This window comes from Capra hircus, chromosome 24 (genome assembly GCF_001704415.2).
Source record: "Capra hircus breed San Clemente chromosome 24, ASM170441v1, whole genome shotgun sequence".
Classification (NCBI taxonomy): Eukaryota; Metazoa; Chordata; class Mammalia; order Artiodactyla; family Bovidae; genus Capra; species Capra hircus.
In genome coordinates this window covers 7,452,476-7,468,536 of record NC_030831.1, presented here as the reverse complement: position 1 = coordinate 7,468,536, position 16,061 = coordinate 7,452,476, and the positions used below count along the sequence as shown (strand labels likewise).

The window sequence follows — 16,061 nt, the reverse complement described above, 5'->3', positions numbered from 1 at the left end:
TCTGTGTCACCATCACCTTTCCCTTGACAGTTGAAATAAATTAGATAGCCTCCACATCTCATACCTGTCTCTCTGCTTTCATCCCTACATTGATTTTTGACCAAACAGCCTTAGGACTTGAAATAATCAAATCATATCAAAGAAACACAAGTGATCTATTTTTGCTTTCCATCTGATTATTTTTAACCTTCAATCTTTACTTATAGTTATTTTGAAAAGAAATTAAACCAAAATATTGAGTCAACAGCTATCATCTTCTTCAATTATAATGTTTTACTAATGGGCCCAGTTGATATTCTTTCAACCTGTCAATTGAATGTCAAAAATCCATTTTTCAAGTATTCAAAACACTTGAACCCTAACTATTCTGATCATTACATTCAGTCATTTTCAACACTGTCTGTGGCTTATTTACAGAGAAAATAAATAGCTTTGTGCAAGGAATTTAGCCATGCTTGGATAAAGTGAAAGACATTTTTATTAATTATTTAGAGTTAAATAAATATACCTGCTCAGAATCCATTTTTCTCTAGGATTTCAGATGTTTATAATAACTTTTTCAACATATAACGGGCAAGATCTTATTTCAGATGTGTTTGAAAATGGTTATGACATTTTCTGAGTAGAACATTCTCTTACCTTGGGCTCTGAGAGATTTGTTGTTGTTGTGTTATTGTTTAGTCGTTAAGTCATGTTCAATTCTTTGCCACCCCATGGACTGTAGCCTGCCAGGCTCCTCTGTTCATGGGATTTTCCAGGCAAATGTACCGGAGGGAGTGGTCATTTCCTTCTTGAGGGGATCTTCCCCACCCAGGGACTGAACCTGCATCTCCTGCATTGGGAGGTGGGTTCTTTATAACTGTGACACCAGAGAAGCCTTAATGATTGCTTTTATTCTTTCTTTCTCTGGCCAGGTGTTAAAAATACTTCTATAATGCAAGAGTATTTCTTTAATGCAAGAAGTATTTTCTCTATATGTATGAAGGAATGGAGTCAACATTTAAAATGAAGAACCTCTGTTAATTTTCCTCCCCTGAATATTTCCTCCCTCCTCAACATTCTATTAACCCTCTAGTTCACTTGAGAAGCAAAGAAAGCTTTGATGCTGTCCAAAGTGATCAGATACTGACAACTGCTAACCTCTGGCCAAGAACATCCTTCGCACACACAGCTGCCAGGGCGCAGCTGCGGAGGCTGCTGTACACAGGAAACCTCCTCTTCTTCCCAAAGCAGGAAGGTGCTCTAGGCAGCAGCGTAAGCAGCGTGTGTGCAGCGTGTATGCAGCGGGTATGCAGCGGGTATGCAGGAAGGCGCTCTAGGCAGCAGCATAAGCAGCGTGTATGCAGCGTGTATGCAGCGTGTATGCAGGAAGGTGCTCTAGGCAGCAGCGTAAAGCAGCGTGTATGCAGCGTCTAGGCAGCTACGTCCTAGGAAGCCTCCGCTCAAAAGTCTACACACAGGCCGAAGCACATGAGGTGGCTGGAAGTACATGAAGGTAATGGAGAAAGGGATATGGGTGGATGGAGAGAAGGAAGGAAGGAGGAAAGGAGGGAAGGAAAGCAGAAAGGAAGGAGAAGAGGGAGGAAAGTAGAGAGTGAAAATAAAATTTCTGTCATCAGTAAATACACATTATTTTCTCTGACAGGTGCCTCTTGCCCAGAGGCAGAAGGGGGAGCCTGAGATGGCCTTCCTCCCACTAGGTTATAACTCAGGCCTCTGGACTGACTTCTACACAGGTCCGTACAGGGCTCTCTATATTTGCACTTCAGCAGGTGCACTTTTTCTTACTCTCACACAGGTTTTAGGGCTTCATTATGACACAGCAGACAAATGACTAATACTAAATAAGCACTGGGCCTTGAGCCGGCTCAGGTGAGAAGCCCTGAAGGTCAGTTTCAAAGCTCCAAGGACAGTCTGTTCCCGCTCCCAGGTCTGAAAACAAGTGAGGGAGCCAAAGCTCTGATCTGGCAAAGGAGCAAGCATGTTACCACACGTCTATTACATTCTACTCAGTGCTGATTCAGCAGATGCCAATCGAACAACTTCCTGTCATTGCTGAGGAGCCACGAAGATGGTAAAACCCAGTCACCACCGTCAGCAAGTTTGAACAGAATTGAAAAGCTAGAAATTACATAGCTGAGGGGATTCCCTGGTGGCTCAGTGGTAAAGAGTCCGCCCGCCAATGCAGGAGACACAGGTTCGATGCCTAGTCCAGAAGGATCCCGCATGCCAAGGAGCAACTAAGCCTGGGTGCTGCAGCCATTGAGCTGTGCTCTAGAACACAGGAGCCACAACCACTGAAGCCCCCGCACCCTGGAGCCCGTGTTCCACACTAGAGGAGCCCTCACGATGAGAAGCCGGCGTGCCACAGCTAGAAATGCTCGCTGCCACTCGAGGGAAGCCTGTGCAGCAACAAAGACCCAGCACAACCAGAAATAAATTGATTAAATTAATTTAAAAAAATTTTAAGACCTTTTTAAAAAAAGAAATTATATAGTCAAAACGTATTGGGTGTTGATACCACATATTTTTCAGATGCACTGAATTTTTTAAAAGTTTTTGGAAAGTGACAGATCCAAAAAAATCTATGATTGACGGATCAGCAAGATAAAGAATAACATTCAGTAACTGACAACTTACCAAGGGTAAGGTGAAGTCGCTCAGTCGTGTCCAACTCTTCGCGACCCCGTGGACTGTAACCTGCTAGGCTTTTCCGTCCATGGGATTCTCCAGGCAAGAATACTGGAGTGGATTGCCATTTCCTTCTCCAGGGGATCTTCCCAACCCAGGGATCGAACCCTGGTCTCCCGCATTGGAGGCAGATGCTTTAACCTCTGAGCCACCACGGAAGCCCAACTTACCAAATTCAATCATTAAAGGTATTTTGTATAAGAAAGTCATGAGAAAGACAAAAGAAACTGACCCACAGCACCAGGCTCTCCCCATTTTTGACACGTGGAGATAGGCGCCCCCCACTCACCGTCGGTTACGGTCAATCTTATCACAAAGGTTTCTTTTTCCCCAGGGCTGGCTTTGAAGCCACAGCGGTAGAGTCCTGAATCAGAGCCTATAACATTAGGTATGGTGACAAAGGCCTTTTTCATGTCTTTGTTGCAGTTGCTCAGTATCTGTCTTGGGTACTTGGATGTGTAACTTCTACCTTGGGACACGTTGCAGCTTATTAAGAGGTCAGTCTGCTGGGGCTGGATCTTTTCCCATGACACTTCTTCCAACAGAAGGTTCTCTCGAGGCTCGCATGTGAGCGTGACGTTTTTTCCAGGTTCTGAGACCATCTGGCTATTTGGTGGCCCAGCATCCTCAAAATTGTCTGAAAAGAACAAGCAAGTGATTACATTTTGGTCCTCAAGTTCTTGGATATGAGGGTGGAGATATCCAGAAAGCTCTATGAAAATGATGACTAATGATGTTATTTAACATAGTCTCACTGAGTGTAAATGATACCTTTACAACATATTTTTTATAAGAAAAGGATTTCTGAAAGAGGCCAGAACATAAATAGAAAAGAGGATGTGGTTGTTCACACATATTCAACATTTCCTTGGTTAACCATATAATAGGAACATAACTGAACCCCCTGGAGTTTTTCTTGGTAGTGACCATATCAAAAGGCTCAGTTTCACAAGACTGTTCTGTGGTGATGCTAGGCTGGTGACTCAAACACTTTGAGTGTTTGAGTATCAAATATACAGATTGTAACCTTACTGACTGAGACATTAATGGTCATTAAAGAGAGCGCAAATCATTTTCACAGAATATATACATAAACTCATCTTTCAGATATACAGGTTGTCTTATGCATAGATAGAGCAATAACCCACATGTGATATGAATTCCTGGAAACCAAGAAAGCTCTCTACTACTTTCTCACCTCCCTATCACCATAGCTGGCATACCCAGCACACAGTGCTCAGGAAATCATTACCACTACCTAAGTCAGTAGTTCTTATAGTGTGGTCTGAGGACCCTAGGGAGTTCCCGCTCTGAGACCTGCAATAACAAACTCATTTTCACAGTTATATTAAGATTTAACTTACCTTCTTAAATCTTATTATACAAGAATATATCTATTCTTAGAAATTCACTCATCATATAGGAATATACTGAAGTTTTCAGAGGCTCTGATGGCTAATGGGATATGTACTTATAAACCAGACATGGAACAACAGACTGGTTCAAAATTGGGAAAGGAGTATGTCAAGGCTGTATACTGTCACCCTGCTAATTTAACTTATATGCAGAGTACATCATGTGAAATACCAAGCTGGATGATTCACAAGCTGGAATCAAGATTGCCAGGAGAATTATCAATATGCCATTTCACATGATATACTCTGCATAGAAGTTATTTAAAAGTATATCATAGAGCCTCTTGATGAGGGTGAAAGAGGAGAGTGAAAAAGCTGGCTTAAAACTCAACATTCAAAAAACTAAGATCATGGTATCTGGTCCCATCACTTCATGGCAAATAGAAGGGGGAGATGTGGAAGCATGGACAGATTTTATTTTCTTGTGCTCCAAAATTACTGCAGATGGTGACTGCAACCATGAAATTAAAAGACACTTGCTTCTTCTAAGGAAAGCTATGACAAACGTAGACAATGTATTAAGAAGCAGAGATGTCACTTTGCCAACAAAGATCCATCTAGTCTAAGCTATGACTTTTCCAGTAGTCATGTAAGGATGTGAGAGTTGGACCATAAAGAAGGCTGAGCACTGAGGAATTGATGCTTCCAATTTGTGGTGCTAGATAAGATTCTTGAGACTCCCTTGACTATAGGGAAATCAAGCTTATCAATCCTAAAGGAAATCAACCCTGAGTATTCATTGGAAGGATTGATACTGAAGCTAAAGCTCCAAAACTTTGCCCACCTGATGCAAAGAACTGACTCACTGGGGAAAAACCCTGATGCCTGTAAAGACTGAAGGCAGGAGGAGAAGGGGGCAACAGAGGATGAGATGGTTGGACAGTATCACTGACTCAATGGACTTGAGTTTGAGCAGATTCCAGGAGATAGTGAAGGACAGGGAATCCTGGCATGCATGGCTCTGAGTCCATGAGGTCTCAGAGAGTTGGACACAACTAAGTGACTGAACAACAACAACAATTTGTAAGTTCTGGTCTTTTCAGTTTTATACCATTTTAATATCTAATATAGTAAATATTGATAGTTATAAGCTATATTAACCAAAGACTCTTTGGAGTCCCTGATAATTTTAAGAGAATAAAGGGAACAAATAATTCTAAAATTTATATGGAACCACAGAGCCAAAACAATCTTGGAAAAGAAGAAAGCTGGAGGCATCACACTTCATGATTTCAAACTATTCTATAAAGCTACAGTAATTAAGAATGTGATACATAAAGACATAAATACAGACATATTTCTAAAGAAGACATACACACGGCCAACAGACACATGAAAAGATTCTCAACATCAACAACCATCAGGGAAATGCAAATCAAAACCACAATGACATAGCTTCTTACACTTGCCAGAATGGCTATTATAAAACAGACAAGAAATAATCAGTATTGGTGAGGATGAAGACAAACGGAAGTCGTTGTGCACTGTTGGTGGGAACATAATAAATTGGTATGACCTGTGGAAATAGTACAGAGGTTCCTCAAAAAATTAAAAATGTAACTACCACATGATTCAGCAACCTTACTTTTGGGTATTTATCCAAAGAAAATGAAAGCACTTATTTGAAAAAAATACATGCACCCCTAAATTCACTGCAGCATTATTTACAACAGCCAAGATTATGGAAGCAACTTAAGTGCCCATCAACAGATGAATGGATAAAGAAGATGATGTATATACACACAATGGAATATACTCAGCCATAAAAAGAATAATGAAATCTTGCTCTTTGCAACATCATGGATAGACCTAGAAGGTATCATGCTAAGTGAAATAAGTTAGAGAAAGATGAATACTTTATGAAAAACAAATGAACAAACAAACCAGAAGCAAACTTATAGATACAGAGAACAAACTGGCAGTTGCTAGTGGGGAAGAAGATGGGGGATTAGGTGAAACAGAGGAAAGGGATTAAGAGGCACCAAATTCCAGTTATAAAATAAACAACAGTATGTAATGTACAGCATGGAGACTATAGTGCAAGTGAAGTCGCTCAGTCGTGTCCGACTCTTTGCGACCCCATGGACTGTAGCCTATCAGGCTCCTCTGTCTATGGGGTTTTCCAGGCAATAGTACTGGAGTGGACTGCCATTTCCTTCTCCAGCGGATCTTCTGGACCCAGGGATGGAACCCAGGACTCCCACATTGTAGACAGACGCTTTACCATCTGAGCCACCATGGAGACTATAGATAATAATATTGTACTGGGAATTCCCTGGTAATCCAGGAGCTAGGACTGGACTCAGCAGTTTCAGTGCTATGGGCCCAGGTTTAATCCCTGGTTGTGAACGAAGATCCTGCAAGCCACTCAGGGCAGCCAAGTAATCATAATATTGTACTAACTTTGTATGGTGACAGATGAACAAGACTTGGCCTAGTGATCAGTTCGTAATGAACATAAATGTTAAACCACTGTGTTGTACACTTGAAACTAATATTACATGCAAAATATACTTCCAATAAAGAAAAAAAGAGTAGAGATGAGAGGACAGAAAAGGAGAAATGGCACCACTGTTGAAAAAACAATTTGTTATAAAATACAATAAGACATGCCATCTGTGTTAAACTACGATACTCTGTCTATGCAGGTCTCATGTCTGCCGAAAACTAACTTCCTCCTCAGCGGGTGGATCCATGTGACAAGATGCTGTTGGAAAGAGAAACCACAGCCCCGCAGTTTACAATCCGCAGCCATACAACAATTCCCAGAGCTAACACTCCAGACGGAAAACACTTCCTCTCCAAGCAAGACGACCCGACACCAGGGGAAATAAAGAAAGGGAGGACATGCATGAGAAGAAAATAAAAGCTTAAAGGAAACAAAGGAGAACTGAAATTCAGACAGGGGGAGGAAGCTATGAGAAAGGAGAAGGAAACGTGGGGCAGTATAAATAAAAGGCTCCACCAAGGAGGGGGCCCTGTGTTGGGAGAAATGAAAGAACAGAAACACAATTTTAACAAAAAAGAGCAACAAAAACTTTCTGCGAGCCGTGCTGGACCCTGGGAAGTAAGAGGCCCACGTGCTCTTGCCACGGTTTAGCTGTCTGTTGTCAGGGCCAAAGCCCCTGTTTGTTTCACTTTGTTTTCCTCTGTGGGTCTCACTCAGGGTCTCGGATGGACAGACCCCTCAGGGAGCAGGTAAAGGGAGGTTTTCACAGCACAGGCCCTGTGTAAGGACCTGACCCACCTGTCACTAGACACAAACTGGACTGAAGGCCAAGGCCCCCATCGCAGAGGCAGGCGACTCTGCAGCACAGACTCACCCCCACTGACCTCTGCCGATGAACCAAACAGCTGACTGGTGTCCCGTGAGAATCCAGACCCCGAGGAGGGCTGCAGAGCCTGCCTTGCCCGCAGGCTTGCAGGAGCCCAGGCCACCTGGTCCCCCTGCTCAGCACATGTAAAGTGACACAGAACGACCCTGAAAGCAACACGCAGAGAGACCCCACAAGCCCGAGACGACCTGGCAGCTGGACGTGCTTGGAACTGGAAAGGGAATCTGGAGGGGTCAAAATGACATCATTAAAAGGGAAGGAAGAGTTTGATTAAAAATAGAAACAAAAAATAATAAAAACTGTTAATTTTATCTGTATTTTAGTTACATATTGATCTGTCGTGCACACGTAGAATAGTCTGTGTTGTCTTTTGTTTGAAAGACTAGTTTTTAGAACAGTTTATGGTTCACAACAAAATTGAGAGGAAGATACTTCCTGCCTTTGTATGTGTGTGTGTGTGTGTGTGTATTCACACACAGCCTCCCTCATTATCAACATCACACACAGAATCATAACATCTTTTGCTAAGGCTGAACCCACAATGACACATGATAATCACACAAAATCCATCATTTACCTTAGAGTTAACTCTTGGTGTTGCACATTCTACGATTTGGACAAATGTGTAAAGACGTATCCATCATTACCATGCCATGTAGAGTTTCCCTGTTCTAAAACCCTCCATGTGCTTCTAATAACCCCTCAGTCCTGGAAACCACTGAGCTTTTTAGGGCCTCATAGTTTTACCTTTTCTAGAGTGTCATACACTTGGAATCCTACATCTGTAGTCTTTTCCCAGGGCTTTCCTCATGGCTCAAATGGTAAAGAATCTGCCCACAATGCAAGAGACCTGGGTTCCATCCCAGGTTTGGGAAGATCCCCTGGAGAAGGAAATGGCACTCCACTCCAGTATTCTTTCCTGGAGAATCCCATTAACAGAGGAGCCTGGCAGGCTACAGTCCATGGGGCAGCAAAGAGTCAGGCACAACTGAGCGACTAACACTTTCATTTTTCTTTCACTTAGTAATATCGATTGAAGTTTCCCCTGTGTCTTTGCATGGTTTGATAGCTCATTTCTTTTTAGTACTAAACAATATTTCGTCATCAGGATGTACCACAGTGCCATTCACCTACTGAAGGACATCTTAGTTTATCCTAAGTTTGGGAACTTAGGAATAAAGCTGCTATAAACAACGGTGTGCAGGTTTTCACATGGATATAAGCTTTCAGTTCCTTTGAGCAAACATCAAGAAGCAAGACTGTTGGACTGAATGGCAAGAGAACGTTTAGTTGTATAAGGACTGACCATCTTCCAAAGCGGCTGCACGATTTTGCATGGAAACCAGCAATGAATGAGAATTCCTGAGTGAATGAGCTCCACTTTCCGGCCAGCACTGGGTATGCTCAGTGTTCTGGCTTTTGGCCATTCTAATAGGTTTGTCGGTGTGTTGCTTTCATATGATTTTTTTTTTTAATTCTAGAATAACATGATGAAATCCTCTGCACTTTGTATGTGTTTTCCCTGGCCGGGTAATGGATCATTTCTAAAAATTACTTCAGTGCTTCACTGCCGTTTCCAAGCACCATTCAGTCCCTGGGCACCACCCACGTTCCTGGGTGCCGCTGGGCATCCCACTGCTGCCTGCCCACCATCACATGCCAGCCACTCACCATCCTCCCCCACAGTCCTCACTGGTTCTGCCTGCAATGTGAGCAGCTCTGCCACAAATGTCACCAACCTCACAAAACTGTGAGTTTTGTTTTACTTCAAACTTCATAAACCCAGACCTTCATTTACCATTCTATCCTTAGGACCTAGAACAGTGCTTGGCATAGAGTCAAACTCAACTGATACTTTTCTGGCAACAACAACAACAAAATTTGCAGCTTCACTTGGCAGACAATATGTAATGTGTATCTGTTGATAATATTAAGAAATGTGCTTAGTATCACATTTAGAATGCCTAAATGAATTAATAGGGCTTCCCAGATTGCTCAGTGGTAAAGAATCTGCCAGCCAATGCAGGAGATGAAGATGTGATCCCTGGGTTGGGAAGATCCCCTGGAGAAGGAAACGGCACCCCACTCCAGTATTCTTGCCTTGATAATCCCATGGATAGAGGATCCTGGCGGGCTACAGTCCATGGGGTGGCAAGTTGGGCACAACTTAGCAACTAAACAACAACAAAATGAATTAATGTTTCCCAGCAACCATTATCTATGTTGACAAATTCACAACAAAGGCACTGGAGTCACCACAACGCCACCCTGGAAGTAGCAGCCTTGCCCAAATGATCAAACCTGACTGTGATCAAGCCTCTTAATCTAAGGACCAATTTGCAGAACTACAAAGTGCAGAGAGACATGCCACGTGACACCCTGGCCAACACTCCAGGGGAAGACAGGAAACAGACAACTCCTCGGCACTGAGCAAGGTCTTTCCCGGCCCTGAAAGCCTGCTTTGCACACTGACCCTTTGCTTCCCCATCCGTTCCGAATTCTGCAGGGCATCCGCTGCTCCAGACTCCGCCTGCTCAGTTCTGACATGAGCTTCAGCACAGGGGCACCAGGCCCCACACTACTCAAGTCACCCACACTCTTGATCCTCAGAACTGAACGCTCAACATCCTGGAAATGACTTGGCTTCGCTGACCCCACACCTTTCTGCTTTTCCCTTCTCCTTCCTCACCTGCCCTGGTCTCCTTCCCTCTTTCTTTACTGGTGTTTTAAAACATCATTGTCCTCCCAGGATTCCACTGCTCTCCCCTCTGCACTCACCATCCCTGGATCATCCCACCCAGCCTCCCGAGAAAGGCCACATCCGTAACCCCTGGTTAGCCAGACCTCTCCCCAGGGCAGAGCCTGAGACAACACCTTCTCCTGCTGAGGTTTCCAACAGGCTAAAAGTTCAACAGCCAGAATGGCCTGAAGCTTTCTACAAGAGCACCGCATTTTTAAAATATTTTATTTCTAATTGGAAGATAATTGATTTACAATGTGGTATTGGTTTCTGCCACACACTTATGTGTAGGACCTATGGATCAGCCATAGGTATACACGTGTCCTCTCCCTTTTGAACCTCCCTCCTACCTCCCTCCCCATCCCACCCCTCTAGGTTGTCACAGAGCACCAGGCTGAGCTCCCTGTATCATACAGAAGAGCGCCGCCTTTACACCAGCTAATGAGAAGTGAGCAGAGCAGAAGCCTTGTGTACTCCCAACTGCACCGCAACTATGTATGTGCTCAGTTGAGAACGTCTCTAAAACCTCACCAATAGAAAGTGCCCCCTACAGACGCAAGATAAAATGTTGACTGCATGGGACTGCGGAAGTATTCTTAAGTGACCTGAGATAGAATTCTCAAAAATAAGCAAGCAGGGACTTGTGGGCCAGTGACTGAGGTTCTATGCTTTCAATGCAGGAAGTACAGGTTTGATCCCTGGTCAGGGAACTAAGATTTCACATGCCATGCAGTGAGGTCAAACTAATTTTTTTAATTATAAAATTTTTAAAAAGAAAAACAAGCAATCACTAACAGAACACATCTTAAAAGTTGTCAGCACAGGAAAATTTTAAATTCTGTGTATGCATAGGGTGATGATTTTACAGTACGTACAAATATCAAATCATTATGCTGCACAGCTGAAGCTAACATGATGCTATATGCCAACTGTATCTCAATAGTTAACTAATTAAAGCAGTGTAAAAGGCAAGAAAAAGAAACAGGATCTCAAGGACTCCCCTGGTGGTCCAGTGGTTAAGAATCTATGCTTCCAGTGCAGGGAGCATAGGTTTGATTCCCAGTTGGGGAACTAAGATCCCGCATGGCATGCAGTGTGGTCAAAAAAAATTGAAAATAAAAGAAATAAATAGGGGTGGTTCTAACATGGCAGAGGAATAGGACGGGGAGACCACTTTCTCCCCCACAAATTCATCAAAAGAACATTTAAATGCTGAGTAAATTCCACAAAACAACTTCTGAATGCCAACAGAGGACATCAGGCACCCAGAAAAGCAGCCCATTGTTTTTGAAAGGAGGTAGGAAAAAACATAAAAGGTAAAAAGAGAGACAAAAGAGGCAGGGACGGAGCTCTGTCCCAGGAAGGGAGTCTTAAAAAAGAGAGAAGTTTCCAAACACCAGGAAACACTCTCACTGCCGAGTCTGTGGCGAGCCTTGGAACCACAGAGGGCAACATAACTGGGAGGAAAAATAAGTAAATAATTAAAACCCACAGATTATGTGCCCAATGGTAACTCCCCCAGCGAAGAAGCAGCGCAGACGTCTGCACCCACCACTAGCAAGGGGGCTGGGCAGGGAGGCGCGGGCTGCATTGCTTAGAGTAAGGACCAGGCCTGAATGCCCCGAGGGCAATCTGAGGGAACTAACTTGGGGTAGCAAACCAGACTGTGGGAGAGCTACCACGTGAAAAGCCCTAACGTAAGACACCACCCGGCCTGCTCACAGAACAAAGGACTGAGCAGAGCTAGCCTGGCCCATCCCCCTGCCCAGTGACAGGCAGTCGAGGGCAGCCAGAGCCGGAAGGGGGCAATTGTGGCCCCAGAGAGGCATTATCTACCAAACTGCAAGCAGGCTTCATTGCTAACCAAGACTTCTTGGGATTCTGGACGGTCAACATCCGCCTGAGAAGGTGCACCGGTTGTACACCCAGAAAACCGAGCAGCATGGATGGGGGAGGCGATAAGTCTCAGCAACTGCGCTCGCCAAATACCTGGTCACCTGAGCTGCTCGGACTTGGGAAGGTCACAAAACACAGGCCCAACCAAGTCTGCACCTCTGAGGACTACCCGAATTCCTGAACCTGAGCGGCTTAGACCTGGGAAGTGCATGCAACCCAGGGCCGGCCTCAGACAGTTCCTGGCAGAGCAACCTAGAGCCTAAGCAGTGTAGACAGGGAAAGCACACACTCCGTGAGCCAGGGCAAACCCAGTGTAGCCAAGACACTGCAAGCACGTCCCAGTGTTATTCATTTGCAGCATCCCTCCCTCCCCACAGCACGACTGAACAAGTGAGCCTAAAAAGTGTCCACCACCGCCCCCTTGTGTCAGGGTGGAAATTAGACACTGAAGAGACCAGCAAACAGAAGAAGCTAAAACAGAGGGAACCTCCTTGAAAGCAACAGGTGCAATAGATTAAAAACCTGTAGTTAGTACCGATTACATAGGAAGGGGCCTATAGCTCTTGAGAAATATAAGCCGGATCAAGGAACTATCCGAAAATGAACTGACCCCACACTGCCCACAACACCACCAGAGAAAGTCCTAGATATATTTTTACTATTTGTATGATCATTCTTTAATTTTTTTTAATTTTTAAGTCCTCTATTACTCCTTTAATTTTCATTTTTATAACCTAATATTACTTTGCAAAAAACACAAGGGAGACTCTATTTTTTAAAGCAAACTTCATATATATATATTTTATAATTCTTGTGAATTTGTTTTCTTTTTTTTCTTTAATATTGTATTTTTGAAAATCCAACCTCTACTCTAGACTTTTAATCTTTGCTTTTTGGTATTTGTTATCAATTTTGTTCCTTTAAGAACCCAATCTTATTACCCATTTTTACTTGGGAGTGAGATCACTGGCCTGATTGCTCTCTCCCCCTTTGGACTTTTCTTTTTCTCCACCAGGTAACCTCCATCTCCTCCCTCCCCCTTCTCTTCTCTACCCAACTCTGAATCTCTTTATGTGTTCTGGACTGTGGCGAACACTTAGGGAACTGATTACTGGCTGGATCTGTCTCTCTCCTCAAAAGGAAAGAGGAGAGAGGAGGTAAGAGGAAAGAGGAGGATAAAGGATTACCCCCTTTATCCTCCTGGCCACTTCTGTCTCCTTCCTCCCTCTTCTCTTCTCTGTATAACTCTGTGAACATCTCTCAGTGGTCCAGACTGTGGAGAGCACACAGGGAAGTGATTACTGGCTAGCTTGCTCTCTCCCCTTTTGATTCCCCCCTTCTCCTCCTAGTCATATCTATCACCCTCCTCCCTCTTCTCTTCTCCATGTAACTCTGCGTACCTCTCTGGGTGTCCCTCACTGTGGAGAAACTTTTCATCATTAACCTAGATGTTTTATCATCAGTGCTATATAGATGGAGAAGTCTCGAAGCTACTGTAAAAATAAGACTGCAAACCAGAAGCAGGAAGCTTAAGTCCAAATTCTGAGAACACCAGAGAACTCCTGACTTCAGGGAACATTAATCGACAGGAGCTCATCAAACGCCTCCATACCTACACTGAAACCAAGCCCCACCCAAGGGCCAACAAGTTCCAGAGCAAGACATACCATGCAAATTCTCCAGCAACACAGGAACACAGACCTGAGCTTCAATATACAGGCTGCCCAAAGTCACTCCAAACCCACTGACATCTCATAACGTATTACTGGACACTTCATTGCACTCCAGAAAGAAGAAATCCAGCTCCACACACCAGAACACTGACACAAGCTTCCCTAACCAGGAAACCTTGACAAGCCACCCGTACAACCCCACCCACAGTGAGGAAACGCCACAATAAGGAGAACTCCACAAACTGCCAGAATACAGAAAGGCCACCCCAAACACAGCAATATAAACAAGATGAAGAGACAGAGGAATACCCAGCAGGTAAAGGAACAGGATAAATGCCCACCAAACCAAACAAAAGAGGAAGAGATAGGGAATCTACCTGAGAAAGAATTCTGAATAATGATAGTGAAAATGATCCAAAATCTTGAAAACAAAATGGAATCACAGATAAACAGCCTGGAGACAAGGACTGAGAAGATGTAAGAAAGGTTTAACAAGGACCTAGAAGAAATAAAAAAGAGTCAATATATAATGAATAATGCAATAAATGATATCAAAAATACTCTAGAGGGAACCAATAGAGAATAATGGAGGCAGAAGATAGGATTAATGAAGTAGAAGATAGAATGGTAGAAATAAATGAATCAGAGAGGAAAAAGAAAATGAATTAAAAGAAATGAGGACAATTTTGGAGACCTCTGGCACAATGTTAAATGCCCCAACATTCAAATCATAGGAGTCCCAGAAGAAGAAGACAAAAAGAAAGACCATGAGAAAGTACTTGAGGAGATAATAGTTGAAAACTTCCCTAAAATGGGGAAGGAAATAATCACCCAAGTCCAAGAAACACAGAGAGTCCCAAACAGGATAAACCCAAGGCAAAACACCCCAAGACATATATTAATCAAATTAACAAAGATCAAACACAAAGAACAAATATTAAAAGCAGCAAGGGAAAAACAACAAATAACACACAAGGGGATTCCCATAAGGATAACAGCTGATCTTTCAATAGAAACTCTTCAGGCCAGGAAGGAATGACAGGACATACTTAAAGTGATGAAAGAAAATAACCTACAGCCAAGATTACTGTACCCAGCAAGGATCTCATTCAAATATGAAGGAGAAATCAAAAGCTTTACAGACAAGCAAAAGCTGAGAGAATTCAGTACCACCAAACCAGCTCTCCAACAAATGCTAAAGGATCTTCTATAGATAGGAAACACAAAAAGGGTGTATAACCTCGAACCCAAAATAATAAAGTAAATGGCAATGGGATTTGGCAATGGGATTTGGCAATGGGATTTGGGTAATGGCAATACTTATCAATAATTACCTTAAACATAAATGGGTTGAATGCCCCAAACAAAAGACAAAGACTGGCTGAATGGAAACAAAAACAAGACCCCTATATACGTGGTCTACAAGAGACCCACCTCAAAACAAGGGCTGCATACAGACTGAAAATGAAGGGCTGGAAAAAGATATTCCATGCAAATAGAGACCGAAAGAAAGCAGGAGTAGCAATACTCATATCAAAAAAAATAGACTTTAAAACAAAGGCTGTGAAAAGAGACAAAGAAGGCCACTACATAAGGATCAAAGGATCAATCCAAGAAGATATAACAATTATAAATATATATGCACACAACATAGGAGCACCGTACTATGTAAGACAAATGCAAACAAGTAGGAAAAGGGAAATTAACAATAACACAATAATAGTGGGAGACTTTAATACCCCACTCACACCTATGGATAGATCAACTAAACAGAAAATTAACAAGGAAACACAAATTTTAATGATGCAATAGACCAGTTAGACCTAATTGATATCTATAGGACATTTCACCCCAGAACAATGAATTTCACCTTTTTCTCAAGTGCACATGGAACCTTCTCCAGGATAGATCACATCCTGGGCCATAAATCTAGCCTTGGTAAATTCAAAAAAATTGAAATCATTCCAAGCATCTTTTATGACCACAATACAGTAAGATTAGATCTCAATTACAGAAGAAAAACTATTAAAAATTCCAACATATGGAGGCTGAACAACACACTGCTGAATAACCAACAAATCACAGAAGAAATTAAAAAAAGAAATCAAACTATGCATAGAAATGAATGAAAATGAAAACAAAACAACCCAAACCCTGTGGGACACTGTGAAAGCAGTGCTAAGGGGAAGGTTTGTAGCAATACAGGCATAATTCAAGAAACCAGAAAAAAGTCAAAAAAATAACCTAACTCTACACCTAAAGAAACTAGAAAAGGAAGAAATGAAGAACCCCAGGGTTAGTAGAAGGAAAC

At 42.8% G+C, this 16,061-nt stretch overlaps 1 protein-coding gene across 1 annotated transcript in view; it reads right to left on the bottom strand.

Annotated features, from left to right (window-relative positions):
* CD226 (CD226 molecule) overlaps positions 1 to 16,061 on the bottom strand; it is a 90,658-nt gene that overhangs the window by 27,610 nt on the left and 46,987 nt on the right. Inside the window, exon 4 of the mRNA XM_005696957.3 lies at positions 2,981 to 3,328. Coding sequence (XP_005697014.2) covers positions 2,981 to 3,328 — 348 coding nt within the window. The remainder of the gene's footprint in view (positions 1 to 2,980; positions 3,329 to 16,061) is intronic.